This window comes from Vipera ursinii (assembly GCF_947247035.1).
Source record: "Vipera ursinii genome assembly, chromosome: Z".
NCBI lineage: Eukaryota > Metazoa > Chordata > Lepidosauria > Squamata > Viperidae > Vipera > Vipera ursinii.
The window spans coordinates 9,810,624-9,833,309 of NC_139517.1; the positions used below are offsets into that span (position 1 = coordinate 9,810,624).

At 44.4% G+C, this 22,686-nt stretch overlaps 1 protein-coding gene across 1 annotated transcript; it reads right to left on the reverse strand.

The window, feature by feature from the left end:
* Positions 1-1,256: 1,256 nt before the first annotated feature.
* LOC310649385 (olfactory receptor 5AP2-like) lies at positions 1,257-2,591 on the reverse strand (the record flags this gene model as incomplete). Its single annotated transcript, XM_083377784.1, has 1 exon — positions 1,257-2,591. The coding sequence occupies one exon, from the start codon at positions 2,589-2,591 to the stop codon at positions 1,662-1,664; it is 930 nt and encodes a 309-aa protein (XP_083233910.1). The 3' UTR covers positions 1,257-1,661.
* Between the last annotated feature and the right edge of the window lie 20,095 nt (positions 2,592-22,686).

A 22,686-nucleotide genomic window follows, 5' to 3' on the forward strand; every position in this document is an offset into this window, starting at 1 on the left:
AGCACGTAAAAATGCAAGTAGAAAAATAGGGACCACTACGGTGGGAAGGTAACAGCGTTCCATGCGCCTTTGGCGTCTAGTCATGCCGGCCACATGACCATGGAGACATCCTCGGACAAGTACTGGCTCTTTGGCTTTGAAACGGAGATGAGCACCGGCCCCTAGAGTCGGAAACAACTAGCACACATGTGCGGGGGAACCTTTACCTTTACCTATCATTGCACAATGTTGAATTATAGTATAGACACTATACAAGACAAATGGGCCACCTACAGATAAAATGGCTCAATTTTTATGGTATTTTGATTCAAAATTTGAGGGTCTGCTTATCTTATTTATATGCAAATACATGTGGAAATTATGGATATTTTTAAGAAGTATCACCATGTATGGTTATGGATGATCCCATCTGTGGATAAGCTGAATTCTGAGAGTGATTTTGGCTCCTAGAATTCTGGCTTATCTTTATAAGTATTACAGTTGGTCTATTTTTGAATTTAATTTAAAACAATATACCGCACTGCGCTATTTTTTAAATAACCTATATTAAGGATGTGTTTTACAGCATGGTTAATCAGGTCAATGGAAGTGTAGATTCTTGTGGGAACATCCAAAAGGGGATAATTAAACCCGTTAGTGAATTTAACTCAGAACAATTAATTGTGCATAGCATTAAAGTAGCTTTACCCAATCAATTCTGTTATGAGAATCTATGAAAGCAGTCCTGTGAATATTTTTTACCACCTAGCCTTCTAGAACAGGGGTGTCAAACTGCTGGCCCATGAGCCGGATGCGTCATGCCAAAACCGCGCCCACCCCCTTGCCGGCAATGGGGGAAAAGTTGCGATACATCACAACACATCATGTCACGACACATCATCTGACGTTCTAAGTTTGACACCCCTGCTCTAGAAGAAAAGCAGCACCTGGAAAAGCAATTCATTCATTACAAAACCCACAGTTAAGACTTCACAGCACATGGCCACACATTCTAAAGTGTGGCTCTCTCATACCTATTTCCTGCTCAGTAGAGAAAAAGCCATGAATTTCTGCTGAAACTAGGGCTAATGGGATACTAGCAATGGTGGGCTTCAAATATGTGAACAACTGGTTCAATGCCACTTCCGTAAGTCCATTCTGAGCCTGGGCAACAAATAATTAGCTACCAGTTCTGCCAAAGTGGTGCGAACTGGCTGAATCCCACCACTGGATACTAGCTACCAGAAAGTAGTAGAAGATTCGGAATCCTTAATATCTATTGAACCAATCCCTAGGTCTCTGCTTCCAGAAGCACAAGCCACCAGATTCAGCAGAATGAGAAACATAATTAAACCTGTTGTAGGAACAAGGGCAAACATTATCATTACAAAATACTATACCTAGGTTCCCCAGTTACATGCAGGACTATGATGTATTAAGGTAGAAGGCAGTATAACCTTTGTTCAGAGTGATCCAGTCCAATAAGGCCAAAACTGAGAAGATACTGGTATATCCTTTTGTGAAGGACATGGGAGTTATGCTCAATTTGGAGAAATCATACACTTTTTTTTGGAGTTTTGAGCAGTTTAGGTTTTGAGACATCTGAAGGACACCAGGTTAAAAGATGATTGAACTAGATCAATTAGTCATTAGGGATCTCTTTGTCTTGTTTTGTTTTGCCTTTAGGGCCACCTTTGTAGAATTTTGGCCACTGCCTTGTGGATATCCTTATTCCATAGGGTGTAAATGATAGGGTTTATTAAGGGAGTGACCACAGTATAAAAGACAGCAATTTGCTTGTTATAATTGGAAGCTGACTCAGACTTTTGTTTCAGATACATAGAGATGAGGGTGCCATAGAAGAAGGTGACCACTGCCAAATGGGAGGCACATGTAGAGAAAGCCTTGTGCCAACTAGCAGTTGACCTCACCTGGAACACCATGAGCAGGATAAGTGCGTAGGAGGTCAAGACAACTATAAGGGGACCAAGGATAACCAGGACCGATGTCCAAAACAGAATGATTTCTGTTACATTGGTGTCACCACATGCAAGTTTTACTACTAAAGGCAGCTCACAGAAAAAGTGGTTGATTTGGTTGGAGCCGCAGAAAGTGTGCTGAAAAGTCAACGTTATATTGATAGCTGCAATTAGGAAACAAATTGCCCAGGAAACAGTAGTTAGCATCCATCGATGCCTCTTGTCCATAGTTATAGCATAAGTCAAGGGATGACAGATAGCCAAGTAGCGGTCATAGGCCATGACAGCCAGCAGAAAGCATTCTGTGCCACCGAAGGTTGTGCTTATATACACCTGGATTGCACAACGGATAAAGGAGATGGTTCCACTACCTGATAGGAGATGAGCCAACATTTGGGGCACAGTGCTGGTGGTGTAACAGATCTCCAGGAAAGAGAAGTGACTCAGAAAGAAGTACATCGGAGTGTGGAGGTTGGAGTTGCACTGAACCAGCATGATGACTGCCAGATTCCCCAAAAGGGTAAGAGAATAAATGAGGAGGATTGTGGCAAAGAGTATCATCCGGGTTTTGTGGTGAGCAGAAAGGCCCAACAAAAGGAACTCCCTAACAGAGGTGAGATTCTCAGTCTCCATTCTGATTCCTACCTACACAAAAAAATACAATAAGAAGAAACAGTGACTGTGAAACAGACCTAGCAAAAGATCAATCTTAGGTACATGAAAAGCCATTTTGAGACCCCAGATGTACTCTCAGTTCATGCAGAAGACAAAATTTCTTGAATAACAAACATTCTATTACTCCAAAGAGTTTAAAGTAAAGGTAAAGGTTCCCCCGCACATGCGTGCTAGTCATTTCCGACTCTAGGGGCCGGTGCTCATCTCCGTTTCAAAGCTGAAGAGCCAGCGCTTGTCTAAGGACATCTCCATGGTCATGTGGCCGGCATGACTAGACGCCAAAGGCGCACGGAACGCTGTTACCTTCCCACTGTAGTGGTCCCTATTTTTCTACTTGCATTTTTTACGTACTTTCGAACTGCTAGGTTGGCAGAAGCTGGGACGAGTAACAGGCGCTCACTCTGTTACGCGGCACTGGGGATTCGACCCGCCAAACTGCCGACCTTCTGATCGACAAGCTCAGCGTCTTAACCCACTGAGCCACCGCGTCCCTTACAAAGAGTTTACCTGGGCACAAAAGTCAGAAACCTATTCTTAGTAAGAAATATATTACCTAGCTTATTACAAAGCTTATTTAATTGATTCACAAATGAATCAAACTTCCCCTTTACCACAATTAAATTTCCCTTATTAATTACAGTGTAACTTTTTTAGTTTAATTTGCTTCTTAATATGATGGACTCTTATGGAAAATTATTGGATGGATAGTAACATCAGAAGATAATTCTGCCATGGTTCATTCTAAGGAACTATTGAACCACTAAAAATCCACCTCAGGTTTCCTGCCTGAGCAGGGGGTTGGACTAGAAGACCTCCAAGGTCCCTTCCAACTGTGCTATTCTGTTCTGTTCTGTTCTGTACTCTACTCAGATTCAAGAAACTGACCTCTATTCTATTTTTTTGTTTTCTTTTGTTTTTTATAGTATTGGGGGGGGGAGGCACATTCTTTTATCTCCTAAATAACTGGACAGAAAACGATCCACGTCCAGATTTATGTGCTAATGCTGACCACCGATACTGCACAGTACTCAGGAAAAGTAAAAAATAAAAATAAAAATAAAAAAACCCACAAGATTCCCCGTAGAAAAGAAGCTTGGATTTGTTTTATCCCCTCAGCTGAATGGTTTTCAAATATTGGCTTTTTGACGGCACTTTGCCTGAAATGGTATAAGGTTTCCTGCCTGAGCAGGGGGTTGGACTAGATGACCTCCAAGGTCCCTTCCAACTTATTATTATTATTATTATTATTATTATTATTATTATTATTATTATTATTATTATTATTACTACTTACATGGAGTGATGACCGACTCAGACCTTCTCGGTTATTTCCTCTTTTGTGGAGAAGCGGGTGGCTTTCTCTCTCGAAGAAGCCACTGCAGATGGCCGCGCCGGCCGCGTCTTCCCGCATTTCGGGCATTTATCACGCTCATAGACCTGGTGCCGACACGGCTTGGCGCCTGGAAGCCAGAGAAGCGAACCGGAGGATGAGCCTTGGCCCCTTCTTTGTCTCGCAGGCTGGATTGAGCACAAAAAAAGTCGGAGGACTTGGAAGCTGGGCTGCCTTTGCTGCCGACGGCTTGTGCGGTCACCGCGGCCGGAGAGCACCGCGCAAGCGGCTGAAGGGACGAAGTGAGGGTGGAGGAGAGGCCGGCGGCTTCGTTAAACAATTATGAGCGGCCCGGTTCTGTTCGCCGCGCTGGTTGCTTCTGGGGGGGCGGGCGGTGTGTGTGTGTGTGTGTTGCCGCCAGCTTGTAACACTTCTCTTAATTCTTAGACTCTACTTACATCTGGCCGCACGCGAGTCCCTTTGGCTGCCTCTGCAGTCCTTTTATTTTTATTTTTTATTGTCGAAGTACAACCATGTATACATTGAGATTGGCTGAGCCTCCCTTCGTGCCCACCACCACCACAACTCACAGTGACAACAAACCCTTGTTACACCATGTAAGCTAATTGCACAACACACCGGCCTCGTACATAAAAGTATAGAATTATGTCCCATTTAAAAGCCTAACAGCCCATGGATAGAAGCTGTTCTTCAGCCTGTTGGTATGGCTGGCTATATTCCTATATCTCCTACCATCCGGTAAAGAGTAAAGAGATACCGTCTAGGGTGTGAGTCATCCCTGAGAATCTTCCTCACTCTTCCAAGGCAGCAAGCCCTGGCGATGTCATCCAGTGGTGTCAGGGGACAGCCCACAATGTCTTGTGCTGTGCTCACCACCCTCTGTAATACTTTCCTATCCACGGCTGTCAGACCAGCATACCAAACCACAATACAGTACGAGAGGATGCTCTCTATAGTAGAGTGGTAAAAGAGGTCATTAGCCGTTGTTGTTCTACCCTGTTCTTCCGCAAGACTCTGAGAAAGTGGAGTCTCTGAATTACATTTCGGCAACCTCTTTACCTGAGATGCTTATTGGGACTATGGAAATTTAGAAGGGGTGGTGGTGGTTAGGCCGAGGAGTGGGGGAGAGAGAAAGTAGCAGTAGAGTAGCAGAACTACTCTGGGCTATGGAGTCCCTTCTTCTTTCCCTCAGCCAGTTCTAAAGGAAAACATCTCTTCCTTACTTTTCTGATTGTAGAGGTTTTCCCACTGAGTAATAATTCTCTTTGGGATGAGAGTTGGGGGTGGCATTAGTTAAGTTGGGTGTATGGAAGGGATCCCCCAAAGTTAGCTGCCCTCAGCCCTTTTTAACTATCCAAAAATCCCTCAAGACTTAGTTATTTCCTCAGGCTTGGGGACCTCAGGCAATTTCTGAAGTATTGACAGGGCTCCAGGGTAATTAATACCTAATTCTTCACCTAATATATTTCTTTTTAATTATTTTTTTAAGTTTTTTTCTTTTATAATGTAAAAGTTTTTTAATCATAATTGTCCATTTTTTTACCCTTAGTTCCATGGCACCACAATCTGAGATGGGTGACCAAATAAAAATTATGTATGTATGTATGTATGTATGTATGTATGTATGTATGTATGTATGTATGTTCTGTCACAGTGCAAATTCCATGCTTTTTCTATCTGCCTTGTCATGTTGCACATGCTTAAACAATTCCATCTCGTTGCATACATCTACTCTTTTGCATTGTGTACCTTTTAACAGTTTACCTGGGAAATGGATGAGTTTTGCTAAACGTGCTGCCCAGAGTCACTTGGTAGAGAGATGGACATCATACAAATTTCATATATAAATAAACAAGTAAGCTCTTGCTTAGGGGTGTGTCCTAAACAATGCCTGAACTGTTGGGGAAAAAAGTCTAAAAGGGAATCTAACCAAATAGATAGCTAGAATTGTGTCAACTTGTCTTTGAGAACATGAAACAAATACTTGTGTTTTCATGATTCAAAAGATAAATATTGAGGAGAAATATTCTCCCTTGTCATTAACTGTCCCATTTTGACTCCCTTCTGTAGGGAAGTGTGAGAAGCTTCAAGATGAGATGAAGACAAACAATATCAACTATTCCAAAAAAAACCATATACCGAACAGAAGGAGGAAGATGAAGCTGCTTTTAATGGGAAGAAGATTCCTAAAAAATTGCAAAAGAAAATGAAATAAACTACCAACCTTGTGCAACCAACAATGATGGGATGGACTAATGTGTCCTACAACAGTTTTGCATCTATTAAGCAATAATCTGATATCTAAATCAATTTCAAAATTTGGGATGCCAATTTTGATTGGAATTTTGCTCCAAATAGAGAGTTTTTAAGTGGAAGGGCATTCCTGTTTTTAACTCTGTTCAACAGTTCTCTAGGTCTTGTGTCATACTTTAAATGTAATTTTTTTAATGCCATTTATATCCCGCCCTTCTCCAAAGACTCAGGGCGGCTTACAATCTAAGAAGCACAAATCAATGTGCTTAGCAACAGCCTTCATTCTATGTATATGCCTGCTTATTTTTTTTATTTTTTTTATTTTAATTCCATTTATATCCCGCCCTTCTCCGAAGACTCAGGGTGGTTTACAAGCTTAGCAGTAGCCTTTATTCTATGTATATGCCTGCTTATTAGGGCTTTCACACAATATTGATTAATTTAATATTGATTAATTTAATTTAAATTTAATTGAATTTAAATGTAATGTAATTGACATTAACAGAGAATCATTCTCAGAAGGGACAAAGTGCTTCCAAAATGGGTTTGGAGCCCTTTCACTTTATGTTGACTATGATATAATCTGTAAATTAATATTAAGCTATTTTTGTCTTAGCAATTGGAAGACATGAACACTATGTCTGTCCTTCTACAAACTGAAGTAAAACTTTATGAAGTTCTTATTAGTTAAGATTCTTCTCTTGCTCTTAGTTTTTACAAACATCTGTATCTTTTGCTACTATGCTAAAGATAATCTCTGCTAAGAGGGCAAAAACATGTTTTGTTCAAAGTTTCCCAGCTTTATGTAATTATTTCAACTTCACCTCTAAATCCTGGGGGATGGCTGAGCCATTAGCTCAAATAGAATTATATTTAATGAAAGAGAATGTTGGAGCAGGGAAATTGGCTTACAAAGAAATGTTGTTCTTAAAGGTGATGATATTTGCAGTATTGGTTATTGTACCTTTACCACAAGTGGTGTGCAGGATCGGCAGGGCTAAATGCAGCACCAGTGACCCTCTGCCATTTCTTCACAAGCAATATCAGTCAGGAGACCTCATTGTTATGAACATGCTCTCTCAGATCTATGTCTTCCACACAATGATAGACTTCAGCAAACCTCCCTCTAAGGATCTCTTTCAGGATACTGTGTAAGATTTTATACAGAGAAAACAAGTTAATTTGAACTTGGAAGTCTTATAATATTCATGTTAGCCTTACTTGGAATTACTGACATCATGTTTTCTTTGCTGGATCTTGATCCTCCCAGTCTTTTTTTCCCATTTATTATATCCTTTTAATAATATATATATTGTACAATAATGGGCAACCAGTTCAATAGCATATTTCAGACTAGCTGCAATTGTTGATAGCTTATGGGCTAAAGACAGTTGTCCAAGAAAATGTAGAGTATGTTTCTATTTGATATGCATGCTTTGATTGAGGGGTTTTTTTATAGGACTTCCTGAGAGTCCACATCTTAAAATAATTTATACACAGAAAAGAAGGTATCATGTTCTCCTTTGAATTCTTTGTTGATCAACCAAGTTTTTAGATAATAAATTACTGAAGTCTGAAATGTTCATGTGTTTTAAAAAAAATCTACCTTTTCAATGATTATCATAATTTTTTACTTTACCTTCATTTGAGCATTAAAAAATTTGCTAGTTTTTACTGGTATTGTGCATGACATCATTGTGATGAACAATTTATTACTTTTTTTGAATTTCTCTTTGTATTTTATATTTTGACAAACGAATAAAACTATTATTACAATAGAATACTCTTTGCCTACCCAATTTTTAAAACACCCAAGTTTTTCCAGATAAATTTAGATTCAAATTCAAGTTTTTGATAGATTTCTTTAAAAATCTGCATGGCATCCGGCCCTCTCAATTCCTGGCAAATAGATGGGGAAGAGATGGAGGTAGTGACAGATTTTATTTTCCTGGGCTCCAAGATCACTGCAGACGGGGACTGTAGCCAAGAAATTAAAAGACGCTTGCTCCTGGGGAGGAAAGCCATGGCAAATCTAGACAGCACATTAAAAAGCAGAGACATTACCCTGTCAACAAAAGTGCGTATAGTCAAGGCGATGGTCTACCCAGTTGCAATGTATGGCTGTGAAAGTTGGACCATAAGAAAGGCTGAGCGCCAAAGAATTGAGGCCTTTGAACTATGGTGCTGGAGAAGACTCCTGCGAGTCCCTTAGACTGCAAGGTGATCAAACCGGTCAGTCCTAGAGGAGATCAACCCTGACTGCTCTTTAGAAGGCCAGATCCTATAAGTTGAAACTCAAATACTTTGGCCACCTAATGAGAAGGAAGGACTCACTGAAGAAGCGCCTAATGCTAGGAAAGATTGAGGGCAATAGAAGAAGGGGATGACAGAGAATGAAGTGGCTAGATGGAGTCACTGAAGCAGTAGGCGTGAGCTTAATTGGATTCCAGAAGGCGGTAGAGGACAGGAAGGCCTGGAGGACCCCATTGTCCATGGGATCGCGATGGGTTGGAGATGACTTTGCAACTAACAACAATAACACAGTGAGCTAAATCATCTTCTGCTTCCCTATTTGCTATACAGCCATCACGCTATATTAGATACCCAAATGACTATCAACAATAGAATCTGTTTTGGAGGTGTTGAAGAAAATGGAGTGACTCTACTCCTGTAAAATGAATCAGCATCCTTTTGAAAATCAATAATAAGTGACTTCTAATTTCTGAAATAATTACCCAGAGTGATGAATATTGGAAGTTTGTTGGGATGAATACCATTTTCATAACCAGTGTTTTTCAAAGGCAAAATCTCAGTTATGACACTTCACATTCAATTCAAAATAATCACAATGCTATTTTATCACATCCTCCTACATATTAAGTCCTTTCATTTCAGTTGAATGCACAGTAAAAAAAAACAAAATGTATTTTCCTTTTCAGGATCATGACTCCAATCTACCAGCACATCTTGGCCTTAGAATTTGCCATCAAGGAAATCAACAGAAATTCTCATATTTTACCCAATCACACTCTTGGTTTACAGATATATAATACCTACTTCATGACAAGTTGGACTTATCGTGCCTCACTGGAGCTTTTCTCTACAAAGAGCCAGTTCATCCCTAACTACAACTGTGAAACACAGCACAAACCAACAGCAGTCATTGGAGGACCTACTGCTGATGTGTGTTTACACATGGCTACCATCCTTTCCCTCTACAAGATGCCACAGGTATGAGCTTTGATGGAGCCCAGACCAAATAAATAACTATCAATGAATTGTTTCCTTATTGTAATGGGTGTGTTTATGCCATAGGAATAAAGAAATTATTTTTGTTATAAAGAGATTTATCTTAACAAAACTGATGACAAGAGAATTCTGCTATAGCATACTAAAGAGTCTAAGGTTATAGCCTTAAGCCTTTCGACCTTTTATTTATTGAAAGACCTGAAGATCAACAAGTGTGCTATGCCTTCCCAAGGATTAATTCACTATCAATGCTTGATTTAAGAAAAGCAATTATTAAAAATATAGAACATTCTGAGAACAATAAAAAGCAAATAAGTATCTTATGGGGGTATCTACTAATTCACGATTTCCAGTGAAGGAAAAGAAAGAAATGGGGGATGAATTCAGGGAATATACTGTATGTTATAGAAAAAGATGGCAATTGGGACAATAGAATTGGAGAAACTGGATTGATTCTAATAGGAATTTCACATCCATAGCATCTAATGTACTCTAAGAGACATTCTTCTATTGTGTGTTGTACTGTAAAATTGGAAAGCCAAACAGGAATTTATAGAAATATCTCTATCATATTTTAAATGGCTAAATAATATCACTACACACTATTTTTTAAAAAGAAAACACAAAAGAATAAGTGCTCTGTCTATTTCCTGTTATTTCTCTTTTCTTTTCTTTTCTTTTTTTTTTTGAAGTTAATATATGGTTCCTCCACTGATAGTAGTACAGAAAAAGAGGCTATTCTCTATCAACAAATGTTCCCAAGTATGGACCATCAATATAAAGGAATCTTTCAATTACTGTTGCATTTCCAATGGACATGGATTGGGATCTTGTCTGTGAATAATAATAGTGGTGATAAGTTTGTACAAGATCTGGTTCCCATGTTTGCCCAGAGAGGGATCTGTTTAGATTTCATTGAAACATTTCCTGTCATTGAATATTCAAATACCATTCTTGAACTGGTGGAAATGGAACTTCAAATGTACACGGTGGTTATGAAAAGCACAGTTAATGTAGTACTGGTTCATGGTGAAATTTATGGAATTATAGTTCTGAGACTTCTTTCCACTAATTTGAAAACTGAAGATGCATCATTATGGAGAAAGGGTAAAATCTGGGTGATGACTGCTGAGATGGATTTCACCTCCCTTCCCTTTCTAAGGAATAGTGACCTAGTCTTCCTCCATGGTGCTCTGTCTTTTGCAATTCACTCAGAGGAGGTGTTAGGATTCCAGCAATTTGTTCAGATGAGGAACCCTATGTTGGAAAAAGAAGACACTTTTATCAAGCTCTTCTGGGAAAGTGCCTTTGAATGTTCCTTCTCCATCTCAGTTATGAATGAACATGAAAATGTAATTCCCTGCACTGGAAAGGAGAAAGTGTTATCTCTTCCTACATCTGTGCTTGAAATGGATATGACTGCCCAAAGCTACAGCATCTACAATGCCATCCATGTGGTGGCACATGCTTTGCATTACTTTTATTCATCAATGGTGGAATACAGAAGTAGAGGACCTGAAGCCAAACTGGAACATCTGGAACAAAAGCTGTGGAAAGTAAATCTTCAAGCCATCCAAATCCGAAACCTAAATGATGATATTTCTTCATTTTTCCAATACTGCACAAATATAATTCTTGCTGCTGTTGTAATGTGCAAAGTCAAATACATGTTTTGTTTATCAGTCTTTTCTGGCATTATACCTAATTTTAAAAGTTCAGGTTTAAAATCTATGTATTCTCTCAACATCTTTTCTAGCCAAGCATGTATCTTTTTCCAATAACTCTTTGCTTTGGCACATGTCCACCAAACATGCTAATAAGTGCCTGACTTATGTTTGCATTTTCAACATCTATCTGACATTTTTGCTAGTCTTGCTGGCGGCAAGTGCCATCTCTAAAATATTTTATATAAATTTATAAGAGGTTGACATTGTCAATTTATAATTTCTTTCCCACAAATTTTGCCATTTCTCTAATTCTATATTGTAGCCAAAACTTTTTGGCCATCTTATCATTGTTTCTTTAACTTATTTGCTTTCCATTTTCAAAGTTAATAGAAAATTATACATTTTCTTAATTAGTTTCTCATCAGAAGTTAATAATATCTTATCAAACAAAGTTTGCTCCTTGTAAAACCTATACAGTTTAACATCTTTATCATATCTAACTTGCATTTGTAAATGTGCCCACCATTTCTTGTTTAGATTTTAAATTCCCTTCAGAGTTTAGAATATCTCTATATGTCTGGATTTTTTTTCCAAAATCAACTGAATTTGGGTGTACAAATGCTTCCTTTGTTGAAAGCCACCCTGGAATTTTCAGATATATTTTACATTTTATTTTTCCCATGTTGTTAATAATGCATTTCTTATATAGTGATTTTGAAAGTACTTATGAATTTTATTTTTCCAGTACCATAAGAAAGCATGCCATCCCAATTATAAATCATACCCCTCCAAATATAACCACTTTTTGTTTCTAAGAATTATCCATTCTTTTACCCACTTTCAATGTTTATTGCATATTGTTTTTAATCATATTTATAAAGTTTTGTCCAAAGTCCATTATTTTTAATTGCTGAATCATAAATTACCAGGAAACATTATCAAATGCCTTTTGGGCATCTATAAATACTATTGCCAATTGTTTCCCTGGATGTAATTCATAATATTCCAATATAGCCATTATCACTCTTAAATTATTTTTAATTTGTCTCTTTGGTTAAAAAAACATTTTGGTCTGAATGTATAAATTCAGTTAAAAATCTTTTCAGTCTGTCTGCTATTATTGAAGTAAAAATTTTATAATCCACATTTAATAATAATATCGGTCTATAATTTTTTATCTGTGTCAAGTCTGAATTTTCTTTTGGTATTAAGGTAATATTTGCTTCTGTCTATGTATTTGGGAGTTTAGCCTCCAACATAAGTTCATTGCACACATCCTTCAACAGTTCACTTAATATATCTTGTAAAGATTTATATAGCTCCACCAGTAGTCCATCTGGCCCTGGTGTTTTCTCTTTTTTTGTCTTCTTATAGCCTCTGTTATCTCCATCATTGTTATTTTTTCCTCTAGCATAGTTTTAAAAGTTTCTGAAATTTTTGGAAGATATTGAATCATTTTCTCCCTTGGAATTTCTTCTATATCATACAGTTTCTTATAGTATTCTTTAATTATTTTTTATTTCTTCATTCTTAAATTGTAGGCAACCTTTTCCATCTACTAAATTTATTTATTTATTTATTTATTTATTTATTTATTTATTTATTTATTTATTTATTTATTATTTAAACTTGTATACCGCCCTATTCCCGTGGGACTCAGGGCGGTTTACAGGGAAAAATTAAAAATACATACATACAAAGTTAAAATCGATTAAAACTAAAATTAAATTAAGTCCCTGAATTTAAACTAAAACCCCATTAATAAATAATTAAAACCCCTCAGTCTGGGCCAGACAGCTCAAAAAGCCAAGTTTTCAAATCCCTGTGAAATGAGTGAAGGTCGGGGGCAGTCCTAAGCTCTGTGGGAAGATGGTTCCAAAGGGCCGGTGCGCCCACAGAGAATGCCCTTCCCCTGGGGATAACCCGCTGGCATTCCTTGACCGGCAGTACCCTAAGAAGGCCCTCCCTGTGGGAGCGCACGGGACAATGGGAAGTTGATGCCAGCAGCAGGTGTTCCCTTAGATAATCCGGACCCAAGCCATTGAGAGCTTTATAGGTCATTACCAGCACCTTGAATTTCACCCAGAGGGCAACCGGAAGCCAATGCAGCTCACGGAGAAGAGGTGTTACATGGGAGTATTGGGAAACTCCCATAACAACTCGCGCAGCTGCATTCTGCACCAGTTGAAGCCTCCAAGTGGTCCTCAAGGGCAGCCCCATGTAGAGAGCGTTGCAGTAGTCTAGCTGGGAGATCACGAGCGCATGGGTGACTGTGCATAGGGCATCTCGGTCCAGATAGGGCCGCAACTGGTGCACCAGACGAAGCTGGGCAAAAGCCCCCCTGGTCACGGCTCCTATATGGTCTTCAAAATTGAGCCGTGAATCCAAGAGGACGCCCAAGTTGTGAGCCCTATCTACGGGGGGTAACACCTCACCCCCCCATCATTAGTGGTGGAACAATCTGGTTTATCCGAGATGCCGGTATGTACAGCCACTCAGTCTTGGCAGGATTGAGACTAAGCCTGTTTCTCCCCATCCAAACCCGGACCGCTTCCAGGCAACGGGACATCATGTCGAGTGCATCACTGGGTTGGTTCGGGGTGGAGAGAAAAAGTTGGGTATCATCAGCGTACTGATGATACCCCACCCCGAAACCACAAATGAGGTCGCCCAGCGGTTTCATATAGATGTTGAACAGGAGGGGAAAGAGAACCGACCCCTGGGGGACTCCACAAACGAGAGACCTTGGGGCGGACCTCTGCCCTCCCGTCAACACCAACTGCGAGCGGCCCAGGAGGTAGGAGGAGAACCACCGTAGAACAGTGCCTCCCACTCCTAACCCCCTGAGACGCCGCAGTAGGATACCATGGTTGATGGTATCGAAAGCCGCTGAGAGATCTAAAAGGACTAGGACAGAGGAACATCCCCTGTCCCGAGCCCGCCAGAGATCATTCACCAGTGCGACCAATGCCGTCTCCGTGCTGTACCCGGGCCTGAAACCCGATTGGTACGGGTCAAGATAATCCGTTTCCTCCAGGAACAGAGGGAACTGATGCGCCACCACACTCTCAACAACCTTCGCCAAAAAGTGAAGGTTGGAGACCGGACGATAGTTATTTAAAACAGCCGGATCCAGGGCAGGCTTCTTGAGGAGCGGCCTCACCACCACCTCCTTCAAAGCAGTGGGAAAGGTACCCTCCTTCAAGGAAGCAGATTGTTCTGAACCAGCCCTTCTGGCCTTGTAGTAAGGCAAACCCCTTATCAGAAAGAAGAGACTGGAGAGCGTCCAAGGCTAAAAGGCATCTGCCAAGATTTAATTACGCAGTTAACAAAAACACTAGAGCTTGTCTTCTCAAGCGGAAAAGTTGCTTTCAGCAACCAGCCCCTCCCCAAACACTCCTTTTATAGAGAGCTCAGGGCGTGGTCTCCCTGTGACTCCTCCCGAGGAGTCCCATAGCCTTTCTTTGTTTGTTCCTGCTCGACTGCCTCCTGCGTCGGGCGTCCTTGAACAGGGCCAGCTGTGGGTCATCATCCTCCGCACTCTCGGGCTCACGCAGCTGAGAAGAGGTCCCCGGCTGAGAACTCTGCAAAGCCTCCAAACCATCATCAGCCGGTTCGTCTCCCTCCTCCCCCTCATCTGAGTCCTCCGATACGTCGGAGCCGGCTGTCGGACCCACAGGCTGGCCCTGAGTCACAACACTATCCCGCACCGCAGGGCCCTTCCCCCAGGTCTGCCGATCCGGATGCGGTCGGGATGGGAACTGTTCGTGAAAAGCAGTCACCAACGCAGGGGCATGAACGGCGGTCGCGTCTTCCCATGTGAAGTCCTCCGGCCCGTACCCTTTCCACTCGATCAGGTACTGGAAGCGACCTTTCAGCCAGCGGGAATCCCTGATGCTGGCGACCTCGTACTCGGGGGTGCTGCCTCCATCACGAGTTCCTGATGGGGGAGGTTCCGCTTGGCGAAGTGGACAGGCCGGTTGTTCGGGGACCAACAAGGACCGATGGAAGACGGGGTGCACGCGCAGGGAACGTGGCAGAGTTAAACGATAGGCGACCGGATTGATGACGGCCTCGACTGGGAACGGTCCAAGGTAACGGTGGTCCAGCTTCCTCGCCGGCCGAGTGGATGGTAGGTTCCTGGTGGACAGCCAGACCCGATCCCCCACCGATAGTGGAGGCGTATCCCTTCTCGACCGATCGGCGAACCTCTTGTAGTCGGCCTTGGCCTTCTCCAGCTGCCGTCGCACCAACCGATGGATCGCCTGTAACTCCGCCATAAATTCGTTCGCTGCCGGCTCCGATGAGTCCACGGGAGAAAGGGGGAAAAACCGGGGGTGATAACCCACGTTGGCCAAGAATGGTGTCATCTGCGTGGAGGTGTGCTGCGAGTTGTTAAAGGCAAACTCGGCTATGGCCAAATAGTCCACCCAATTGTCCTGCTGCAGGTTAACGTAGCAGCGCAGATACTGCTCTAAGATGCCGATGACCTTCTCGGTACCCCCGTCGGTTTGTGGATGATGCGCGGACGAGAGGCAAACCTTAATGTCCAACGCCCGCATCAACTCCTGCCAGAAGCGGGCTGTAAACTGGGCCCCCCTATCGGAGACGACTCTATCGGGAAGGCCGTGCAGCCGGAACACCTGTTGGATGAACATGCGACTAGTGGCGCGAGCTGACGGTAAGCCGCGACAAGGGATGAAGTGCGCCATCTTGGTCAGCATGTCCACCACCACAAACACTGTCGTGAAGCCGGAGGATGGGGGTAGATCCGTCAGAAAGTCCATGGACACAGCCCCCCAGGGTCTCTTGGGTGTTGGCAAGGGCTGCAGTAAACCAGGCGGGGCCCCTGTCGCTGACTTGGCCTGCCTGCAAGGAATGCAGGAGGTGACATAAGACTGGACATCGTGTCGGACTCGGGGCCACCAGAAAGTACGGGAGACCAAGTTCAGAGTCTTGAACAGGCCAAAATGCCCCGCAGCCGGGTTATCATGACACTGGCTGAGGACGAGTCCCCTGAGTGGCCCTCCTGGAACATAGAGCCGGTCACGATAATACAGGAGTCCATCCGCGACCGACCAAGGCGAATCTGGCCCCACCTCTTCCTTCCGCTGAGCCACCCACGCCTCCTGCTGCTGCGCCTCCCGGATCCGAGCCCGTATATCCACCGGCTCCCGCACCGCAGCAAAAGACTCGACGGGGATCACTGTCCTGGGCGGAAGCTTGTCTTCCGCTCGGGTGTATTCGGGCTTTCTGGACAGAGCATCCGCTCTCTGGTTGTGCCCGCTTGGTATGTACCGCACCCGGAAGTCAAACCTCGCAAAGAAGAGGGACCACCGGATCTGGCGTTGATTCAAATTCCGAGCGGTCTGCAGGCTTTCCAGATTCTTGTGGTCCGTCCGGACCTCGATCTGATGCCGCGCCCCCTCCAGATGATGCCTCCAAGCCTCGAACGCCGCCTTGATGGCCAGCAGCTCCTTCTCCCAGATGGTATAGTTGCGCTCCGAGGGGTTCAATTTCCGAGAGTGATACGCGCAAGGGAAAAGGGTACCGCTGGGCGTCGTCGCCTGGAGTAACACGGCCCCAATGGCAATGTCAGAGGCGTCCGCCTCCACGACAAACGGCCGTTGCGGGTCGGGATGTTTCAAGATGGGCTCCTTCATGAAGGCGTCCTTCAAAGCCTGGAACGCCTGTTGTTCGGGGGCGTTCCACTGGAACCGAGTCTTCTTCTGCAGGAGCCGGGTGAGGGGGGCTGTCAAGGCAGCAAAGCCAGGGATGAATGTCCGATAGTAGTTGGCAAATCCAAGGAGTCGCTGAACGTCCTTCACGCGACGCGGGGGTTGCCAACTCTGCAACGACTCGACTTTACTTGGCTCCATGGCGATGCCCTCAGGAGAAATGCGGTGACCCAGGAAATCGATGGTCACCTGGTAGAACTGGCACTTCTCCAACTTGGCAAACAGCCGATGTTCCCGGAGGCGCTGCAGGACCTGACGGAGATGCTGATGATGCGCTTCACGCGACGGGGAGTAAATCAGGATGTCGTCCAGGTAAATCACGACAAACTGGTCCAACAGATCCCGAAAGATATCGTTCATAAAATGCTGAAACACAGCGGGGGCGTTGGTCAAGCCAAACGGCATCACCGTGTACTCGAAATGTCCATAGCGAGTACCAAACGCCGTCTTCCACTCATCACCCGGCCGAACCCTGACGAGGTTGTAAGCTCCACGCAGGTCCAGTTTCGTGAAGATCTTAGCCTCCCGGAGTCGGTCCAAGAGCTCGGGGATGAGGGGCAGCGGGTAGCGGTTACGCACCGTGATGGCGTTGAGTTTCCGGTAGTCACAGCAAAGCCATAACTCGCCCGACTTCTTTTTGACGAAGAGCACGGGCGCAGACACTGGCGAGGACGAGGGCCGGATGAAACCACGAGCCAAATTCTTTGTCAGGAAGTCCCGCAATGCAGCCAACTCGGGCTCCGACATGGAGTACAAACGCCCCACTGGGAGAGGCGCATCAGGGACTAGGTCAATGGAGCAGTCGTAGGGCGTGTGCGGGGGTAATTGGTCCGCCTCTGACTCGCTGAACACGTCAGCAAAGTCGGACAGTTCGGGAGGCAAGGAAACCCCTGGGGAACCCTCCACCTGGCCGGCACAGATATGGCGGGTGTGGTCCACGCACTGCAAACTTGGGAAGGTGACCAAGTTCTGAGACCAATAGATCTGTGGATCATGCGCCCGGAGCCACGCCAGTCCCAAGACCACGGGGAAGTGCAGATCCGAAGTGACGTAGAACTGAATGGCCTCCACATGGGTACTGATGGCCATACACACGGGTTGTGTGGTGGCCGTAATAGGCCCGGACAGGAGCACTCGACCATCAATGGTCTCCACAAGCATGGGCGGATCCACTGGACACTGGGGAACAGCCCATTTGGCCACAAAGGCCGAATCCATAAAGTTAGTGGTAGCCCCAGAGTCAATTAAGGCATGGACCGGAATCCCCTCTGGCTTGCCAGGGAGGATCAGACGTGCCTCCAGAATCAAATGCCGTGGAGGTTCACAGGCACCGTCGGAACGGCGTCGCTCGGCGTGGTCGTTGTGGGTCGCCCGATCTTTCACACCGTCTAGATCGGGCTCGGGCCGTTTCCCGACAGCAAAGCAGGGGACTTTCTCGGGGCAGGCTTGGTCACTGACGCCCGCTGACGCTTCTTCGGGCAAGAAGCAGCCAAATGTCCAGGGTCCCCACAGTAAAAACACAACCCCCCCGATCGTCGTCTGTCCATTTCCGTCTCCGATAGACGGGACCTGGCGGCACCCAGCTCCATTGGCTCCTCCCTCTGGACTGGGGGCTCACGCACAACAGGAGCGGCAGGGGTCTGTGGGGTGGCACGGCGACTCTTTCGCTGCTGCAGCCGGGCATCGATCCGCAGACAAAGATGGATCAGCCCATTCAGGTCTGAGGGAATGTCCACGCGGGCCAGCTCATCCAACATCTCCTCTGACAAGCCATCCTGGAAGGCATCCACGAGCGCAGCCTCATTCCAGGCGGAATCCTGGCTAAGCAGCCGGAAATCGCTGATGTAGGCCTGTAGGGGGCGCTGACCCTGCCTCAAAGCTTTCAGGCGTCGGGTGGCCGTCTGCGCCTTAATTGGGTCCTCATACATGAGGCGCATATGGTCACAAAACCCCCCAAAGTTATCCAACAAAGGGCTAGGCTGTGCCAACAGAGGCGTGCCCCAACGAGCTGCATCTCCCGACAGAAGGCTCAACACGAATCCCACCTTATCTCGGTCAGTGGGGAAATCAGCTGCTCTCACGCTGATAAAAAGCTGGCATTGTCCCAGGAAGGCAGGAAACAGTTCTGGATTGCCAGCAAATTTATCCGGCATAGCTATCTGACATTTCCTCCTGGGTGGGGGTGCAGCATGTACCTGGGCTTGTAGTTGCCCCACTTGAGCTGCCAGCAAAGTGAGTTGCTGGGTGAGCTGAGTATTCTCGGCAAGAAGCTGCTCCATCGTAGTTGTAAGGGGTGGGAGGCTGAAAGCAAACTGTTCTGAACCAGCCCTTCTGGCCTTGTAGTAAGGCAAACCCCTTATCAGAAAGAAGAGACTGGAGAGCGTCCAAGGCTAAAAGGCATCTGCCAAGATTTAATTACGCAGTTAACAAAAACACTAGAGCTTGTCTTCTCAAGCGGAAAAGTTGCTTTCAGCAACCAGCCCCTCCCCAAACACTCCTTTTATAGAGAGCTCAGGGCGTGGTCTCCCTGTGCCTCCTCCCGAGGAGTCCCATAGCCTTTCTTTGTTTGTTCCTGCTCGACTGCCTCCTGCGTCGGGCGTCCTTGAACAGGGCCAGCTGTGGGTCATCATCCTCCGCACTCTCGGGCTCACGCAGCTGAGAAGAGGTCCCCGGCTGAGAACTCTGCAAAGCCTCCAAACCATCATCAGCCGGTTCGTCTCCCTCCTCCCCCTCATCTGAGTCCTCCGATACGTCGGAGCCGGCTGTCGGACCCACAGGCTGGCCCTGAGTCACAACACAGATATTACTGCTTGGAACCAGCCTCCTGTCTCCTCCCGGGCCACATAGACCAGCCAGGAAGGGCACGGGTCCAGTAAACAGGTGGTGGAACTCAGTCTCCTCATGATCCTGTCCACGTCATCGGGGGAAACAGGGTCGAACTCAGCCCAGGTAACATGCTCAAGACCGCTTGATTCCTCCATTCCAGACTCTGCCCAGTCAGAGTCCAAACCAGTCCGGATCTGAGCGATTTTATCCACCAGATGATGACTAAACTCCTCAGCCCATCCCTGTAAGGGTTCCTCCCTCGTCTCCCGATTAAGGAGACAGTGAGTCACCCTAAACAGGGCGGCTGGGCGATTATCTGTGGACACGATGAGGGCAGCGAAGTAATTAGACTTCACCGTCCTCATCGCAGCGAGGTAAGACCTTGTAAAGGCTCTTAGTCGCAATCTGTCAGATTCAGACCGGGTGGACCTCCAACCGCTCTCTAGACCCCGTCTCCAATGCTTCATCTCCCGGAGCTCCACAGAAAACCATGGGGCCCAACGGGATCTGTGCCAAGTCTGGGGTTGCAAGGGTACAACACAGTCGAGTGCCTCAGTGGCCGCCCTTTCCCAGGCATCCACCAAGGCATCGACCGGGCTGTGAGTGAGGGAGACAGGTAAGGACCCAAGCGCTATCTGGAACCGTTCTGGGTCCATTAGGCGCCTGGGACGGAACCACCTGGTCGGTTCCACAGCCCAGAAGCGGAGGGTGGCACAATGGAAGATCAGCCGCAGGAGATAATGATCGGACCATGACAGGGGGACAGCAGTTTGTGAGCCCCCTCCCAAATCATCCAACAATTGTCCAGATAGAAAGACCAGGTCAAGGGTGTGACCCACCCCATGAGTCGGGCCCTGAATTACTTGGGTCATGTCCATGGCCGTCATGGAAGCCATGAACTCCCGAGCTAACTCTGACGACCCTCCCAGGGAAGGCAGGTTGAAGTCACCCAGAACTATAAGCCTGGGAAACTCCACTGCCAACCCTGAGAGGGTGTCGATTATTTATCAGTTTCTTCTTTTGTTTTTTTTTAAGTTTGTAAGCTAACCATCTTCCTGTTTTGTTTGCATTTTCAAAAAAGTTTATTTGCTATGTCAATTTTTCTGAATCCAGCAAATTTATGTTTTATTGTTTCCATTTCTCTTTTCAGAATCTTCTTTTGTGGATTCATTTGCAGTTTTGATTCTAATTTTTTCAAATTCTTCCCTTAATAATATGTATTGTTGTCATTTCTATTTATTTATTTATTGCCATGTATGTTATAGCTATACCTCTAAAATATGCTTTGGCTGTATCCCATACGTTTTGTAGTGTTGTATCTTCTTTTTTGTTTTCTTTAAAGAAAAACTCCATTTCTTTTGTTGCTAATTCTATAAATTCTTTTTCTTTTAATATGGATTTATTCAAAGTTCATCTTAATTTTTTTTTTTTTGGTATTCCTCTCCATGTCATTTTTAAGGGGTTGTGGTCTGCCCATGTACTTGGTTCTATCTCAATCTCCTGTATTGTTGTTGTTGTTGTTAGTTGCGAAGTCATGTCCGACCCATCGCGACCCTATGGACAATGGGGTCCTCCAGGCCTTCCTGTCCTCTACCGTCTTCTGGAGTCCATTTAAGCTCACGCCTCCTGCTTCAGTGACTCCATCCAGCCACCTCATTCTCTGTCGTCCCCTTCTTCTCTTGCCCTCAACCTTTCCCAGCATTAGGCTCTTCTCCAGTGAGTCCTTCCTTCTCATTAGGTGGCCATGAGTTTTAGCTTCAGGATCTGGCCTTCTAAAGAGCAGTCAGGGTTGATCTCCTCTAGGACTGACCGGTTTGATCGCCTTGCAGTCCAAGGAACTCGCAGGAGTCTTCTCCAGCACCAGAGTTCAAAGGCTTCAATTCTTTGGCGCTCAGCCTTTCTTATGGTCCAGCTTTCACTGCCATACATTGCAACTGGGAATCTCCTGTATACTTGTCCTCAATTCAGATGACTTCCAAATCGTGTCAATTCTGGACCAGGATTTGTGACTATTTGAATAAAATGTATATTGTAATTTTCCTGGATTAATTTCCCTCCAGACATCTTGTACCCCAATTTACTCTGTCATATTAAAAAAATCTTGGTAATCTTTTTCTTCCACTTTTTCCTGTTTTGCTACTTTTATTGGATTGAAATCTACTACTAGGCAAATATTTTGATACCCCATTTCTGTTATTTTTTCTATGGAGATTTTGATAAAATTCTTCCTGTTATTATTTGGTGCATATATTGCTACCAACGTTTGTTTTTGATGTAGAAATATTTCTACCATCACAATTCTTCCTTCTTCATCTGAATAAATCATTTTAGAGTCTATTGTCTCTTTAATATATACAGTTACACCTCTTTTTTCTGCTGCGCTGATGCATGGTAAAGTTTCCCAATTTGGGGGTATTCCAACAGTTTGTAATATTGTCTTTTAATATATGTCTCTTGCAAACAAATTATATATATGTTTAATTTCTGTAAAAAAAAATTAAAAAAATTCTTTTTGATGGGGAATTCAGTCCATTTATATTCACTGAAAAAATCCATTTTCTTTCTCCATTTCAATTACTTATATTTAGGTCTTGTTGATCTCATAGTCCTCTGTTCTCTGGCTATTCCCTCACTCCCTTGATCAAGTTTGTCTGTCACCTTGAACTATATCATCTCTGGTTGTCTCTCTGTCACTCTCTCTGTCTCTCTCTCTCTTCCCATTTAGCTTAACCGATTTATGAGACAAGTCTCGTTTAATAATACTATTGGACAAAAAATTTCTTTCAACCAAAATGGAAAATTGGATACTGGCTTTGATATTGTGAATTGGATCACATTCCCAAATCTATCTTTTCTGAGAGTCAGAGTTGGAAGGATTAAACCTATTGGTTCCCAAGAAGCGTTGTTCACCATTGATGAAGATGATATTGTATGGCCAAGGAGATTTAACCAGGTATGTCCAGTTTGAT